Consider the following 14,960-nt stretch of genomic DNA (forward strand, 5'->3'; position numbering starts at 1 on the left):
ACTTTTTATGTCCCTTTTGAAGTCAATTCACCATAACGGAAGGGAAAAACAATACTGTGTATCTGAATTCTTAATGTGAGACAAAATAACCATTCAATAAAACATCCTCAAGTCAAGTATACTGAATACTAGAAATATGTGGTAATAGTATAACAATATTGTTTATGAATTTTTACTTGAACTCTGTTGCAGAAGAAAAGAACACTGTTCCTACCTCCATGCTCTCAGAGGCTGTTGTCTGTCAACTTACTCTCAGATCATCTTGTTTCAGTGGAGACTGGGCAGAAGGATCAAAAGTGTAAAACATCAAACCCTGAGCTGGGAACTCAACGCACCGAACAACTCTCAAGACTTTGTCATATTTGTTGTTGCTTTTCCCTTTTCTATTCTGCTTTCTACAACTGGCCAAAATAATTTTTCCAGCCAAAGTTGGACCTTGCTTTGTTGCATCACTGACACCAGCTGTTTCCAAGAGACATGTGAAAACATGTTAAAGATCATCTGCACTGGATTGCTGTTCCGTGTCACTGCCACTGGCATCTAATGGAAATGGAAAGCCAAAACAAAATACTGTTACAGACACTTGTTCATGCAACCACGCTGCATGCAACATGAAAGTTCTACTTGTTAGCTTCCTTAAAATATCTGGAAATGTAAGTATGTGGACTGGGCAGGAAGTCATAGAGTTGTACTATCTATCCTGCATGAATAATGACTCTTTCCCATGTCTGCCACAGGGAGGGAGATGGTGTTTAACAAATCAGTATTGGAAATATCACCCAGTATTATGATTCAAACATACTCAGCTCTACAGTGTTTATCATATGTCAGCACTGGTGTCAGCCCTACTACGAAGCTGGTGCTTATGATTTCACAGGCGAATGAGGCTGCTACACAAATACACAAAAATTGCTGCCCTCCAGCAACGCATAGTGTTGCCTCTCAGACACAACTGGAAGGTAATATTGAGGCCTTATATAATGAGTTTGCTCAAATGAAAAGGTGACAGCATGGATCCGACAAAGACCTCCCTTTGCTTTGTTCAAACACCAGAGCATCTTTTTCTGAGAGGCAGCACAAGTGGAGCACACAGGCACTTACCTCTGCCGGATATCTTGGAATGAGCCCTGCAGCCCAGCTGTGCCCAGAAGAGGCTCCACGTTCATCTCTGCTCCTGCTGAGCCTCATGGGACCTCGTGCAGCCTGCACCCAACCTCACTTCCCTCTGTTGCAGCCAACAAGGAACATTCCTCTCTCCCTTCACCTTTTACTCTCCTGGTTAATTTGGGTCACTGCGTTCCATTTTTTGGATCCTGTATTACCTCAATATGACCAAGACTGCAGTCCGCCATGGGCCACACAGAGGTGGCACGCTTGTGGGGCAGCATTCCTCCCTGCTTTGCAGAGCCCTGGGTGCTTATCCACTGCTTCAGGAACCTAATTAGAGCTCCCATGTACCACAGGCTCAGCCTCCAGAGAATGCGCTTTGTCCTGGCTGAAGAAGGAACAGTAAACCAGCCACCCCACACGTAGGGGCACGTGCTTCTCTCTTCCTTTGACTGTCTCCTTTCTGACAGCAGATCATTGCAATTGAGCTGGGAACAATATGAGCTCTGAGCCCTGGAATAAGGGCATGCCAAAAGGTGGAATTTCTGTCGTTGAATATGTAAGCCATATACACACTATGCACAGTTAGAGTGTGTAGTTTTAACTTAAGAAATGTTTGTGCATATAGGTTGTAAAAAGTGCATTTAAATTGTCTTGTGTATCTGGTCCAGGGCTTGTATTTGGCATGGACAAAGTTCTGTACAGTGCAGCTGAAGAATGAAATGTTAACAAATGAAATTGTATCATATATGTTATAATGCAATTGATATTTTTTGCTAAGAATTAAGAATTTATATATTATGGCAGTGTTCGAGCAAATCCTTAGTAGCCTGGATCACTCCGTGCACCTCTGAATCCATTATGGGGAATGTTGGACACATTTTTTTCTTTATAATGAAATATTTCTTATTGTTGTTGCACCAAAAAAGAGACATCATGTATATCACTTTTTTTTCATTGCAAATTGCCATATGCTGTGACAGTAGAAAACTTTCCTGTTTAAGATCTGATATCTTTGGTCTTATCTCTTTTCTTTCCAAACAAGGGATCTTATTTCAGATATGTTGAGCATCTGCAGTTCCGGCCAAATTTTAAAAGTGCAAAAATTGAGAAAGATATTTAAAAATTAGGCCAGCTATGTCTTTGTCTGTAACAGTGCATTCATCAGCATTGTGATTTATCATTCCCTGAGACCAAAACTTTGGAGCCATCCAAATTTAATGTTTGTATTTACTTTCAATTTCAGACTTCTACCATAGCTGAACTTGACTTTTTCTTTATGTGATTGATATACTACATGAAAATCTTCTTCTGGAAATACAAACAGAATTTGCAGAACGCTGGGAGCATCCTGTGGGGCTTTTGGTGTCCTGTTGTCCTTCAGAAGGTAGGAGGAGCTCCTGAGCTCATAGAAGGCACTCAGTGCCTGCTCAACTCTTCATTCATACAGAAATGTACAAACAATTCTACTTCTTCATTTTTACACAGTCTTAATCACTGTGGTAGGTGTTACTGAAATAGAAGAGTCCTTAGTTTTCCTTTAAAGCCAGCTAACTCTCTTTCTTTCTTCCTTTATTCTTAGCAAGGTTTTTTTCCAGACGTGACCCAAAGCTTAGCGTGTTGTTTGGATGAGGAAAATTTAGTTTGGCTGAGGAGACCATAATCGTTGTGTGTCAGTTAAGGCTTTGATCTTGTGTGGAATTCACACTCAGATGGCAGAGCAGCTTCCTGTGGGGGGCCTCTCCTGGGCAGGACTTTCTCCAAACCCCAGAAGGCTGCACTACCAAAGCATTGCATGGGGCCATAAGAACTGGTGTTTATATCTGCATCTCTCCCACAGCATTATGGGCATGTACCCCTGCATTGAGCACACTGAGGAGCTGTAGCTTTAGATTAGCCCTCAAAATTTTTATTTTGTACTTTTATCTTGAGATATCTGATAAATATATTATGTAATATTGTTATGGTTTATGATCTAGCCAGTATTTTTTTTATTTAATTTTCAACAAGCAATCTACAACTGTGTGTTTTGATTCTGCTGTATTTGTCCGTATTTCCTATGATGATATTCTTAAATAAATTTGATTTGAGGGCAAAGATCATGAAGCTCCTGAGTGTTAGTTACAAATCTGCTTGACTGAAGCATTTGCTTATTTGCATACAGTTGTCTCTGAAAAGTGGCAGAGCGCAGCTGGCTGTTCCTGTGCCCTTTTCCTGCCTGTCACTCCGTGCTTTGTCCATGGCTGTGCCACTATGCTGCACCAACTCACTTGCATCCTTGTGACTCCCTTGATGATACTTTCTCTCAGTGTGCTTTACCTTTTTAACCTTTACTACTCTGTCAGCCATCATATGAAGGAAATCATAACCAATAAAGAGTATTGTTTCCCAAATCTTTTTACCAGAGGCTGGCACTGTTAAAATTGCTGGTACTATGCAGGCCAGCACTGATTCTTCAGAATGGGTTCTGTTTTCAGAGGCACCTCTATGGCATGGTCCAGGCTTAATTAGCAAAGTTCAGTGGAGCAGGGCCTCAACCTACTACAACTGGAAATCAATGGAAAGAATCCTATTGACTTGAATTATGCTCTAACAAGGTGCATGATAGCAATAAATGAAGAACAACTCTGCCATATCTAGTTCTTTGCAGCTCCATTCAGCTCTCTTCAGCTATATGCTTGGGTGACTTTCATCTGTTGCATGTAAGCCAGAAGACAAACAAGCTGCTACTAAGACATCAAATTAACAAAGTAATCAAGTTCCCTAGTGGAAATGTATGGAATAGATGTTTTCAATTGACTACATATGAGAAAGAGTAAAATATAATATTAACGTTCTTCAATAGCAGATTAAAAAGACTTAACATTATGATAGTTTAGACAAGATTTGTTTTAGAGAGGAGTGTATCCAATTGTAGATTGTTTTTTGAAAAATCAAATCCTTCAAAACCTAAAAAATCCTAAAAATTGAGTAGAAATGACATTTAATAATGTAAAGAAAAGAAAGTGTCATCTCTCAGAAAAGTTTAGGCAGTGTCCCTGGGATAGTTTTGCTTTCCTGATCATTTAATTATTTAGTGGGTCTCAAGAGACCTCTTGTCTATGTAGCAGGACAAAGATTTAGAAGTTGTACAGAACTCTGAGCTTCTAAACATTCCCCTGGGAATGAAGAGGCTACTCACGGAGTAATAAGTGTAGAGGGGAAAAAAAAAAAAACAACACTGTGCTGCAAAACCCACTTCCCTTCTGCTCAGGCAAGTCCTTTTCCTACAGCCCATTCTTACAGAGCAGCAAAGGCACTACTCCAACAAGAGTGGAGGGTGTATAGCTCAGCTCTTCAGTCAGGAGGAAGGGAAGCAAGTTTTGGTGTTTAGTAAACTGTCAGTTATTTAAGTAATTAAGTTGTTGAGGCAAATTAAAGTTTGCAAAAAAACACCAACAACAAACACAAAACAAACAAAAAAGCCTCAATGAACCAAAGAACAACCAGCCAATCAAAAATGCCACACCCCAAAGCCTAACCTCAAAAAGATAGGGAAGTCTGTCACCAACACTTCTTACATAAGGATTGATTACTATTGGAGAACTTGTAATTAGCTATTGTTAATTTCTCTGTTTTCAGCTGTTTTACCGAAATTTTAGTTGTTTTTAATTCTTCTATTGAAATTATTCTTCCCTTTCTTCAATTCTTCCCTCTCCTCTGAGAGTTATGTTATTCTTTCCAGTCAAAAATGAAAATTTACATCTATTTCTTGAGGCACTCCAATTCACTGGAATGAATAGCGGTGAATTTATGGTGAGCATTGTGGCTTAATAGTTGATGCATCTTTTTTTTCAGCATTTCTGTATGAGGAAGACTCCTATTCGGCTAGTTGCAAGGTGGTTTGGAGTAGGACAGAGCTGTGACTGCAGCCATAGGTAGTTCTGATGGACATGTGTGTGTTCACAAGCAAATAATGGGCGTGAGACCAGGGCTACAGAGTTGATATTCCCAGCAAATTAGAGAATAAAAATGTCATGAGCAATTTAAATATTATTTATAATTGACCTTCATGTCTGTTTTTAATATTCAATCTGCAGAGTGTTTAAAAAAGCAATTAAAAGTCCCATATAATGTTAAAGCCCCTGATAAATGCAATAAACAAATGACATATTCAAAAGAGAGAATCTATGTCCCATTAGGAGAGAAAAAGAAAGATGAGAGCAACATATGGCAGTATAATTAGCATGATTAGGGAAGCACATCAATAGAATTTATGCTGCAGGGAAAATGTAATAAGAAACCAACACACTTTCCTCACTGCCTTGAAAACTGCAAATATCGCTCTCTGAAAGGGAGAAGATGCAGAAAGACTCTCTGGCATTTAAAGCTCTAACTTGTGTTCTTCTGATTATTAAAGATGCACACAGCCATCTGCAAACCATTTATTTTTTGCAGAGTTCACATTGTCCCATTGCTTTGATTAATAAGGAGCAATATTACACCTCAGCTGCTTTTCAGAAAGATGCTATTTTGGAAACCTAATTAATACTCACTCCACTGTTAGCTTGAGGTGTTCGTTAGTGCCAGATACTGAGTTCTTATTTGTTTCTCATTATGTGGAGAGTATTGCTTCTCAATGCCAAGGTTTTTGTTTTGCACTTTGGAATAACCTTTCGACACTGCTGCTCCCCAGCCCTCCCTTCAGAAGAGCGAGTAACACCTGTCGTCATTATTTTAGGATGCCCATTATGTCTGTCAAAGACAACGGGGCTATTTAAATAGTTAGACAGTCCTGATGCACAGCAAATATCCCTGCCATTTTCTGAACAGTTGGGCCAAAGAGAAAAGAAAAATTTAGAAATGTGGCAACGCAATTGTAATTTCAGCTCACCACTAAGGGTCAGTATATACCAAGAAAATGCATCATTACAAGACTAAAACAGAGTCAGTTTCTCCTAGCAGGAGCACTGGATATATTTGTAGAAAGCACAGACTACTTTGGAAGCTACCAGAACCATCCAAGCCTATAGCAGAAATGCCCCTGCTGTCGGCAATGAACACACACAGACTCCATCAGCCAGCTCTACTATGTCTGGAGACCAGCATCGTGTCACCAAGCGGCCTGAGGCCCAGTGAAGGGGCACAGATGCCTTGCCTGATATCTGCCCAATGTGCTGCTGCTGGGGATGGCCCTGCTGTCTCACTGGGGAGAGCAATGAGAACACAGCACAAGAGATGCTGAACATCAACTCAATTGCCAAATGCCACGCTCGCTGTGGAAAGGTCAAATGTAATTGCATGTGTGATGAACTTACAGAGCAGCTGAGACTCCTATTGCAACTCACCATCGTGCTGAGCAGCTAAAGGAGAGAAAGGAATAAGGTAACAGCCATACACACACAAACAGAGAATGTAATCCCTATGAAACCAGCAGTGGAGAAGGTGTCAGCTATCCATCCAGTGCATGGCCAACTTAGTGCTGAGTTTCACATGCCACCTGCAGCTCTGCCTTCTACAAACCTGCCAGCAGAAAGTACAATCTCCTCATGTTCCTCAGCAATAAGACCTCACATAGAAAGCCTCTGTCTCACCTGTGTAAGAGAAAGAGAATGAAAGGGAAAGGGAAAAGGAAAGCTGCGGAGAAGAGAAGAGAGGAGAGGAGAGGTGGGAGAGAGGAAGGTAGAGAGGGGGGCAATAGAGGGGGAGAGATGAGTGAGAAAGGGGGGGCGATAGGGGGAAGAGGAGAAATCTGCATTGAGCTGGGCTTGCACCGAACTCATTTGCATGGTACCAGGCACCAAACTTGCACAGTGGAGGCGCTAGAGCATGCAGGGCCACACGTCAGTCCCTTCCCACCCAACAGCAGCACTGGAGCCTACCCAGGCCAGGCAGACAGATACCCCTTCTCCAGAGAGCAGCCCTGCCTTGTCATGCTAGATGTGTAGATATAGGTTCAGTAGCATCAGCAGCAGAATAATGAGTGGTAATTTTTGTCTAGCAAAGTAGCTAATCAGAGCCTTTTCCAGTTCACATCATTGCAGACAACTAACAACACTTTCAGAAGACTGGGGTAGTTCTTAAAATACTGCAAGAGATTTAGTACTTAAACTGACAGTAGGATGACAGGAAGTTTTCTGTACACAGCACACCATACTTTTCCAAAAGAAAGGACACTGTCAGCCAAAACCTGTGGTCATTTTTGAACACAGTTCCTCTGACTTCAGTGGAAATTACACTTCAGAAATGACTTTTAAATCTTGGCTCTTACTTTGTATCTACTTAAGTATTATCTGCTTTTGCACCTGGAGAATAAACAACACATACCATCCTGTAAGTCAAGTCGTGGAATTTTTCCAACAAACTTATTAGCACAATGTCTCAATAAATCAAAGTGAAGAATCTGTCATGGAACAACAAGTATAACACAAGAAAAAAGAAATAAGGCTGTAAAATGCAATAACAAAGCTCCTTTAAATTGCTGTACATTAATGAGCTGTGGGATTCTGGGAAAAAGCTGAAATCAGTCCAAAGAGACAGTTTTCTTTCAAATCTTGCTGTAGCCATCATTCTGCAAATGTCACTTCCTGCAATATCTTGAAAGGAAGAACAGCAGCACGGAAAGGCCATAGACATAAGAACATGATGAGAGATGAGAAGAAAAACAACGAATGAGTTGCTCATTAAAAAAAGAATTATATTCATTACTTGCCTTCTTTTTTTTTTTCAACCTCTTCTTTCTTTCTCCATCAGTTCAATCACGGAATATGGGCTAATACAATCCATCTCTAAAAGCGTTACTTGAATTTTCTTTTGTCAACTCTCACACCACAAGCATGCAGAAATCATCTGTGTTTCTGAGCAAGTGAAAGAGTAGAAATGTTTATAGTGATGGTTAATATTTAGCATCTTGAAAGGTGCTCAAGGAACTTGCTGTGTTCTACCTGATCCATCAACTCCAGTTCTCAGCTCTCCAGCAGTGCCACCATCTGACTTTTCTCAGGCAGGTCAAACCGAGTAATAATAACATGGAAACAACATTGATGGAGGGTGAACAAAGATTTCCGTAGGAAAATAGCCCAACAACATCCTGTTTTGTTTTGAAAAGCAGATTTTAAACAATATTAAATTTTCTAGAGTATTTAAAAGTAAACTACAAAAAATACTCAAAAAATTGCTACTCTAAAGAAATGAATCCCTATGGCATAGGTGAAGGATTGCCCAGGTGCTCTTTATTTTAATAATTTTCTTCCTTCCCCTTGCCAGTCTCTCTGCATTGTTAGAAACAGATCAAAGCTATCTCTGTTGTCCATTTTGACTGCATACAGTATTTTGCACCATTGCAAAGAGATCTGCATGGTTTATTTAAGACTCTACAAAGCTGATCGTACTGCGAGATAGCCAGAGCTTTCAATTGCACCCAAAGTGTAGGAGAAGCTCTCTGTTAAGAAATTCTTTCCAGTATCCTACCTGACCATCCTCCAGCACAACTTAAGGTCATTCCCCTTCGTCCTATTGCTGTTACCTGAGAGAAGAAGCCAATCCCCTGCTCGCCACAAACTCTTTCCGGGTAGTTGTAGAGAGCGATAATGTCTCCCACGAGCCTCCTCTTGTCCAGACCAAATAATCCCAGCTCCCTCAGCCTCTCCTCATACCTTTTGTGCTCTCAGTCTAGTGATCCAGCCTGTCCACATCCTTCTGTAGGGCCTTCCTACCCTCAGGCAGATTGACAGTTTGGTGTCATCTGCAAGTTTACTGAGGGTGCACTCCAACCCCTCATCCAGGTCATCAATAAAGATATTAAACAGGACAGGCTCCAATATTGATTCATAAGGAACACCACTTGTGACAAGTTGCCAGTTGGATTTATCTCCACTCACCACCACAGCTGGTTCCTTACCCAGCAAAAAGTGTACCTGTCCAAACCATGGGCAGCCAGTTTCTCTAGGAGAACACAGTGGCAGACAGTGTGAAAGGCTTTGCTGAACTCTAGGTAGACCTATGTGAGCAGCCTTTCCCTCATCTACCAAACGGGTCAATCATAGGACATCAGGTTGGTCAAGCAAGACCTTCCTTTCATGAACCCATGCTAGCTGTACCTGATCCACCCGTTGTCCCACACATGCCATGTGATCACATTTTCTGTCTTCCTGGACATTTCTGTCCTGGGGTTCAATGATAAGTCACTGCAGTTCTACAGCTCTGCTCCATGGTAAGCACTTAGCTGGGTATTCTTCTGTTTTTCTGGGCTCTGATGTTTTATTCCCTCTTTCCTTGTAGCCATCCTTATGGTATACCTCTCAAGTGGAAGATCAGACAGTTTGCTTAATTCTTTGATTTAAAATTGTTGTCATACAGAAAAATGTGCATTCTATCCATATCCTTTAGGTGAGGTTAACACCAGCAAATGGTGACGTGGACCCACAGAATCTTCTGAGGAACAAGTCCTGTCACTTCACCAAAAATGATCAGTCTGTTCCTACACTCAGACGTGCTGTGTGCATAACCCTGGGTCAGGACAGATAGAAAGCAATAGGCTTTTAAAATGATATAACACAGCTGGAATATTTAGAGATGAGGGATGTGATAAGAGATCTGCATTTAGAAAAGCATTCAAAATGAGGCGTGGCTATCTGAGGCCCTTATCAAACTACGGAGCTTCATCCAGATAAGGGTTGTTAAACAGGCTTCTTGTTCTCTCATCACTGCATAACAGCTCTGCAATGCGTTCAGATCTGGTTCAAATGGAATCTAATTTATAAATCCAATTCATAAAGTGTAATCATCCTTCAGTCCAACAGTGATCCTGAAACAAGCTATTTGTAATGAATTCTCTATATACTTATCAGGTGTTCTGTGCTGCCTCTGAAACACTGAAGTCCCAAAGTGCCTTGTGTTTGTATTGTCTATTACAACTTCTGCGTGTTTTATTCCTTTGGCCCATAGATACCTCTTACGTGGAGCCTCTGGGTACTAATAACCAGCAAAAATTAATACAAATTGTTTTATCAGCCAGTAACAGAATGCCTCTGTATTGGTCACCATTTTACTGCCGCAGCCAGGGTTAAGTGAAGAGCCTGGCACAGTGCAAAATCAAAGTCGTGACAAAGCTGGGAGCAGAGCCCAGCTCCTCTTGATACCATTCCACTCTTGACTTTGGCCTGTTCAGATGTTTTATGAAGGGTCACTTCCCTGCTTTCCTTGTTTGTAGCACAAAAAGGCCTCAGCCCTGTAGCTGTTCCTGCCCAATCGAAGAGTCCTTTTAGTTCTTCCTGTGCAGCTGAACAGAGCTAGAGTCACAGAAGCTGAATGCAATAATGGTGACAAAGAGGACAGATACTGCAGTGCAGATGGAGGGCAACAAGATGGCTCCCAACTATAAAGGAACACTTGTTAACAGATCCCTTTCTCGGCGAGTCTGCATGGAAGAGCTCAAGCTGTGAATGAAATCATCATGCAAGGCATAGACAGAAGGTTCTGTGTTTTCATATGCCCGGGGAAATTTTTTTTTTTTTTTTTTTTGCTACCTCAGCTCTCTGAGATTGACTAAAGTCAGTGGAAAGTTAAGTCTTTGTATCAAACTTAGCTAATACAACAGTACAGTTAATCTTAAAGCCAGAAAAGTATTTTAACTGTTGTGTACCTGGGAGACACCAAAGAACATCTTTGCATACTTCTCCATTGGACTGAAGAGGCACTTCTGCTTATTTTGTTCCTGTCTGCAGGTCACTCTAACATTACTGGTAAAAGCAGCCCTTAACTGATGGGGTCATTCTATACAAACACTCCTCCACAAGCTAGACAAACCCACGGTACAACATACAGTCTTGTCTAAAGAACATATTATTTATTTTGTAGCTCTTAGATGGGATTTATTTACAACAGGTCTTAGAACACAGCTCACACGCAGAAGTTAAGCTTTGGCAGTACTGCCATCAGATCTACCATGTTTGCAACGACATTTCTACGTCATAGAAAACGAAAGAAGAGTAACGTTAAAACAACCATTTTATCTCTGGGTATAAGGCTCAAAGAACGGATTTGCAGGTGGCCATAAAGCCCAGTCAAGGTGTGCCCCCAGCACACCCTGCTGTGTGGGAACATAAGTGGTGGTGAATAGTGGGACACACACGCAGTGTCACATCGCGGTACCTGGCCCCCAAGCAGACTTGCATGGCTTAGTGGTCCCATTCCTCTTCTCTTTCACCGATTCCCTCTTCCTCCTCTGGGAACGCTGAATCACTCTGACTCTTCAGATGCTTTATCCCTGAAAATAGAATAGTTAAAATTTGTGTTAGTTCATATCAGACATATTTTTTCCATGAAGGAATAAACGAATAAATAAATAAATAAATGGAAATATTTTTATTGCCCATACTGGCCCCCATTCCCAAAAAACTCTTTATTCAAAGAGTACTGTGATGTATTTCCAACAGAAATACTCTCTTCCTTGAATATGGACCCTTTGGAAATTTATCATACTTTGTAGGAACAGAACAGCTTCTTTTCTCTTAGAGATCAGATTAGTATTGCCACTATAAAGCAAGGTTTGAATTTTAAAGGCTAAGAGAGTAGGTGTAGGAATCATTCTGCCTGAGCCTGAGGCTGATATGCTGAAGGCCCTTGTTCACTCCAAAATATGGGAAGGTTTTTCCAAATTCATCACTTGGAGAATTTTCAGTTATTCGAGTTTAATGAAGTTACAAGCAGCTGAAAGCAGAATCTCATAGAAGTTCTAACAAGGGGAGTGCAGCCTGCATCCAGCAGGAGACAAGCTCGGTTCAGCCTGGCCTCCGGGCTCCCTCTCTTTCAAACGCATACAAGCAGCACTTAGTTCCCTGGGAAACAGTTGTTCAGATGTAAAACATGCAAATAAATTAATGCTTCCTAGCACAGTACGTGTTAAGGGTGCCCTACAATAATCAACACATATCCAATTAAGTAACTGTGATGATAAGTGAAGAAACACTTCGAGTGCTCAGCTACCACCATGCTGGTCTCTTTAGCAATGCCCTTCAGTAAAACAAATAGTTTAATATGATTTCATTTATCTAAAGGTTAAAAGAACATTCGTTTCAAAATGATGCTATGTACATATGGCAAATTCATCTCCTTTTGTTTATCACTGTACTGGTCTAACGTGCATTATTCAGTATTTCAGATCATAGAATCACAGAATTGCTCAGGTTGGAAAAGACCTTAAAGATCATCAAGTCCAACCACAATCTAACCAAACTAACTACTCTAACTCCAACAACACAACATGGTAAATCATGTCGCTGAGCACCACATCCAAATGGTTCTTAAACACACTCAGGGATGGTGACTCAACCACCTCCCTAAGGAGCATATTCCAGTGCTTAACAGAAGGGATCAGTGGGAATCAAGGAGCGTTTTGAAGATGAAATTCTCACTCACCAGGCCACTTTCACTATTAGTTAGTTGTTTTTCATAACCTCCTTTCTACATCCTGCCCTTCCCATTGCCAGTCACTGAATACCACGCATCTTTGGGATGTACAGACTTGCAGCATTTCCTACACTGGCCAATGCATGCAGAAGACTCACAAAGCCGTCATTCACAAAGCTCAAAAAAGTTGTGGTGGAGGTTGCCAGAATTATTTGATCTTGCAAGCATTGTTATGAAATAAGACAGCTATGCAATGAAGGAAGTTGTTATGAATTGACGGATAGGCCATGGAACTCCTGTCAATACTGCATTCTAAGCCAGCTGCTGAGAAATTAGATCTGTTCATATCCAGCATCTTAGCCTAGCAATATCTGTTTGCCAAAGGGTTATATTCTGGTTGGAGATCGAGTAAAAACTTACTACTCGGGTCACTCCAACTGTTCTTACTACTGTTGCTATGGTGGGGATGGTTTAATAAAAAGAAAAATATTTCTTTTTCATCTTTTCGCTCTTCTTGCACATTGCACTGTGAAACAGAGTTCATAGCTCTCTTTTCCTAAATGGCAATCAAAGAGGCACCAGAACAGTGTTGTCTGGGGTTTGTCCCTCTTCATTGATGAAGCAAGGCATTAAGGATGAACAACAAATACAGACAGAAATTTTACTCGTTAAAACAAACAAACAACAAACAGAAAACAAAACAAAACAAAACACAGGAATCCAAAGACAGGATATTTTAGAAGATACTGCTTGTACATCCAGAAGATCCAAGTTCAAATAATCAAGTCACTCATTTTGCATAAACCACTTTTCAGTAAACTTTACAGTATTAATAACTGCAAACAGGAGAACTGTAGATGCATACCCACAAGTGAGTCCCCCATCTCACCAATGCTCCTTACTGCAGGCAGTGGTTAATCCTGAACCTGTGGGCACATTGCTCATAAGGTCTCTCACTGTCCAGTCCCCAGCCCAGGTGCTTGTCCCTGCTCTCCTTTGGGGGTGGCTTGTGGGGTCTAAGAGATCTCCTTGCTGGAGATCCTCCCTGCTCCAGCTGGGACTCTGCTCTCCTGAGAGCAAAGCCTTTCCAGTCCCACTGCTGCTCACTGCCCCCAGACACAGCTTCAACTTCTCACTGCACACTCACCACAGCAATCACACACTCACAGGTTACTCAAAATCATTGTATTCTGCTTTAAAACAAAGCTTATCTAAACACTGACATTTGGTTTTTTCTCCCTTTTCTCCCACACTCCTTTATGTTTCTGAAGCCAGCACAATAACTGCTTTTCCTCAAAGGGTTCATATTTCACTGTAGGTAATTTAATCCAATTAATGCTGGTGAAGAAACCCTTAATAATGCCAAGCCATATTCAGCAGGCGTGCACTAATACACTTTGAACTGTTAATTCTTTTTAGATGAAGTCACTGCCTCAAAGCATATTTCTAGATTACTTATAAATTATCAGTGCAAATGGGACAACTTCCTGGCATTTTTGCAGTCACATAATAACATCTATGCTGTTTAATCAACAGTCTATCCATCTGACCAAAGCATCAGATTAAAAGGCTAAGATATGAAACAACCAAGTGCTCCTGAATTAAATTTCTCCTTTAAAAAAAAAAAAAAAAAAAAAAAAAAAAGGTAATTAAGGCAGTTCTCCATCTCTTATAATTAAGACAGTTCCTCTTCCTATTTAACTCTTCTGCTTTCATTCTGCTTCATTGCCCAAGGAACACTGTTGACATTTATGAAACTTCAGATTGAAATCAGCTTGGCAATCTGAATTCCCAGCAGTTTGGAGGATTATTTAGTTTTATGATTTAGAACTTATCCTCTTCCTATTGAAAACCAATATCCAAATTTTTGAAAAAGAGTGGAAGCTGAAACTGAGCCACAGACAAAGCAGGCTAACCTTCAGACTTTCAGTACTTAGATCATTTTGAAATTATCAAGCAAATAAACCTGGACAAAGAGGATGATAGCCAAATGAAAACATCTGCTTTGTGCCAATCCTAAATGAAATACGCTCTAGCTCCTTCAGCAAAAATGGGAATATCAAGACAAAAATCATGTATTCAATCCCCTGGATTGGGAGAAATGTCGTTTTGTGGATCATATTGCTCTGAATTTAACAATCAGTCCAAAATATTTTGACTTCACTAAAGCTCTTTTGTCATACTTTTGTTTTCAATTGAGACAAATTTTTGAAATAATAATTAAAAAGCTTACAGCACAATAACAGCAACAACAAAAAATGCATTTCATAAATAAAAAGCCTCCACCACACATCTGGGTCTTACTCACAGTACTGGTAAGCAGGCTGCAGTTGCAGGCAGCCATGTAGAGCCAGGAGAGCTGGCAGGTCTCAGGGAGCAGCCTCCTCCCAGCACAGGCATGGTCTGCACTGCTGCAGGAAAACAAGCAGCTGTACCAGAAGTCCACCTTGGGAAAGCAGGAACTC

The 14,960-nt window shown here is 40.8% G+C and overlaps 2 protein-coding genes across 7 annotated transcripts in view; one reads left to right on the top strand and one right to left on the bottom strand.

Annotated features, from left to right (window-relative positions):
- Positions 1-6,750, top strand: part of PDE1A (phosphodiesterase 1A) — a 208,750-nt gene extending 202,000 nt beyond the window's left edge. For 4 of the 6 annotated variants that reach the window (XM_042822474.1, XM_042822478.1, XM_042822475.1 and 1 more), the window contains one exon: positions 193-6,750. The gene's annotated coding sequence lies outside the window, so the exon portion shown is untranslated. The remainder of the gene's footprint in view (positions 1-192) is intronic. The other 2 variants (XR_006169460.1, XR_006169461.1) reach the window with 2 other exon arrangements.
- A 4,200-nt stretch (positions 6,751-10,950) lies between these two features.
- Positions 10,951-14,960, bottom strand: part of PPP1R1C (protein phosphatase 1 regulatory inhibitor subunit 1C) — a 41,088-nt gene continuing 37,078 nt past the window's right edge. The window contains exon 5 of the mRNA XM_042822673.1: positions 10,951-11,353. Coding sequence (XP_042678607.1) covers positions 11,265-11,353 — 89 coding nt within the window. The 3' untranslated portion in view covers positions 10,951-11,264. The remainder of the gene's footprint in view (positions 11,354-14,960) is intronic.

This window comes from Centrocercus urophasianus, unplaced genomic scaffold, assembly GCF_019232065.1.
Source record: "Centrocercus urophasianus isolate 14NV4802_14NV808 unplaced genomic scaffold, USGS_Curo_1.0 seq_20, whole genome shotgun sequence".
NCBI lineage: Eukaryota > Metazoa > Chordata > Aves > Galliformes > Phasianidae > Centrocercus > Centrocercus urophasianus.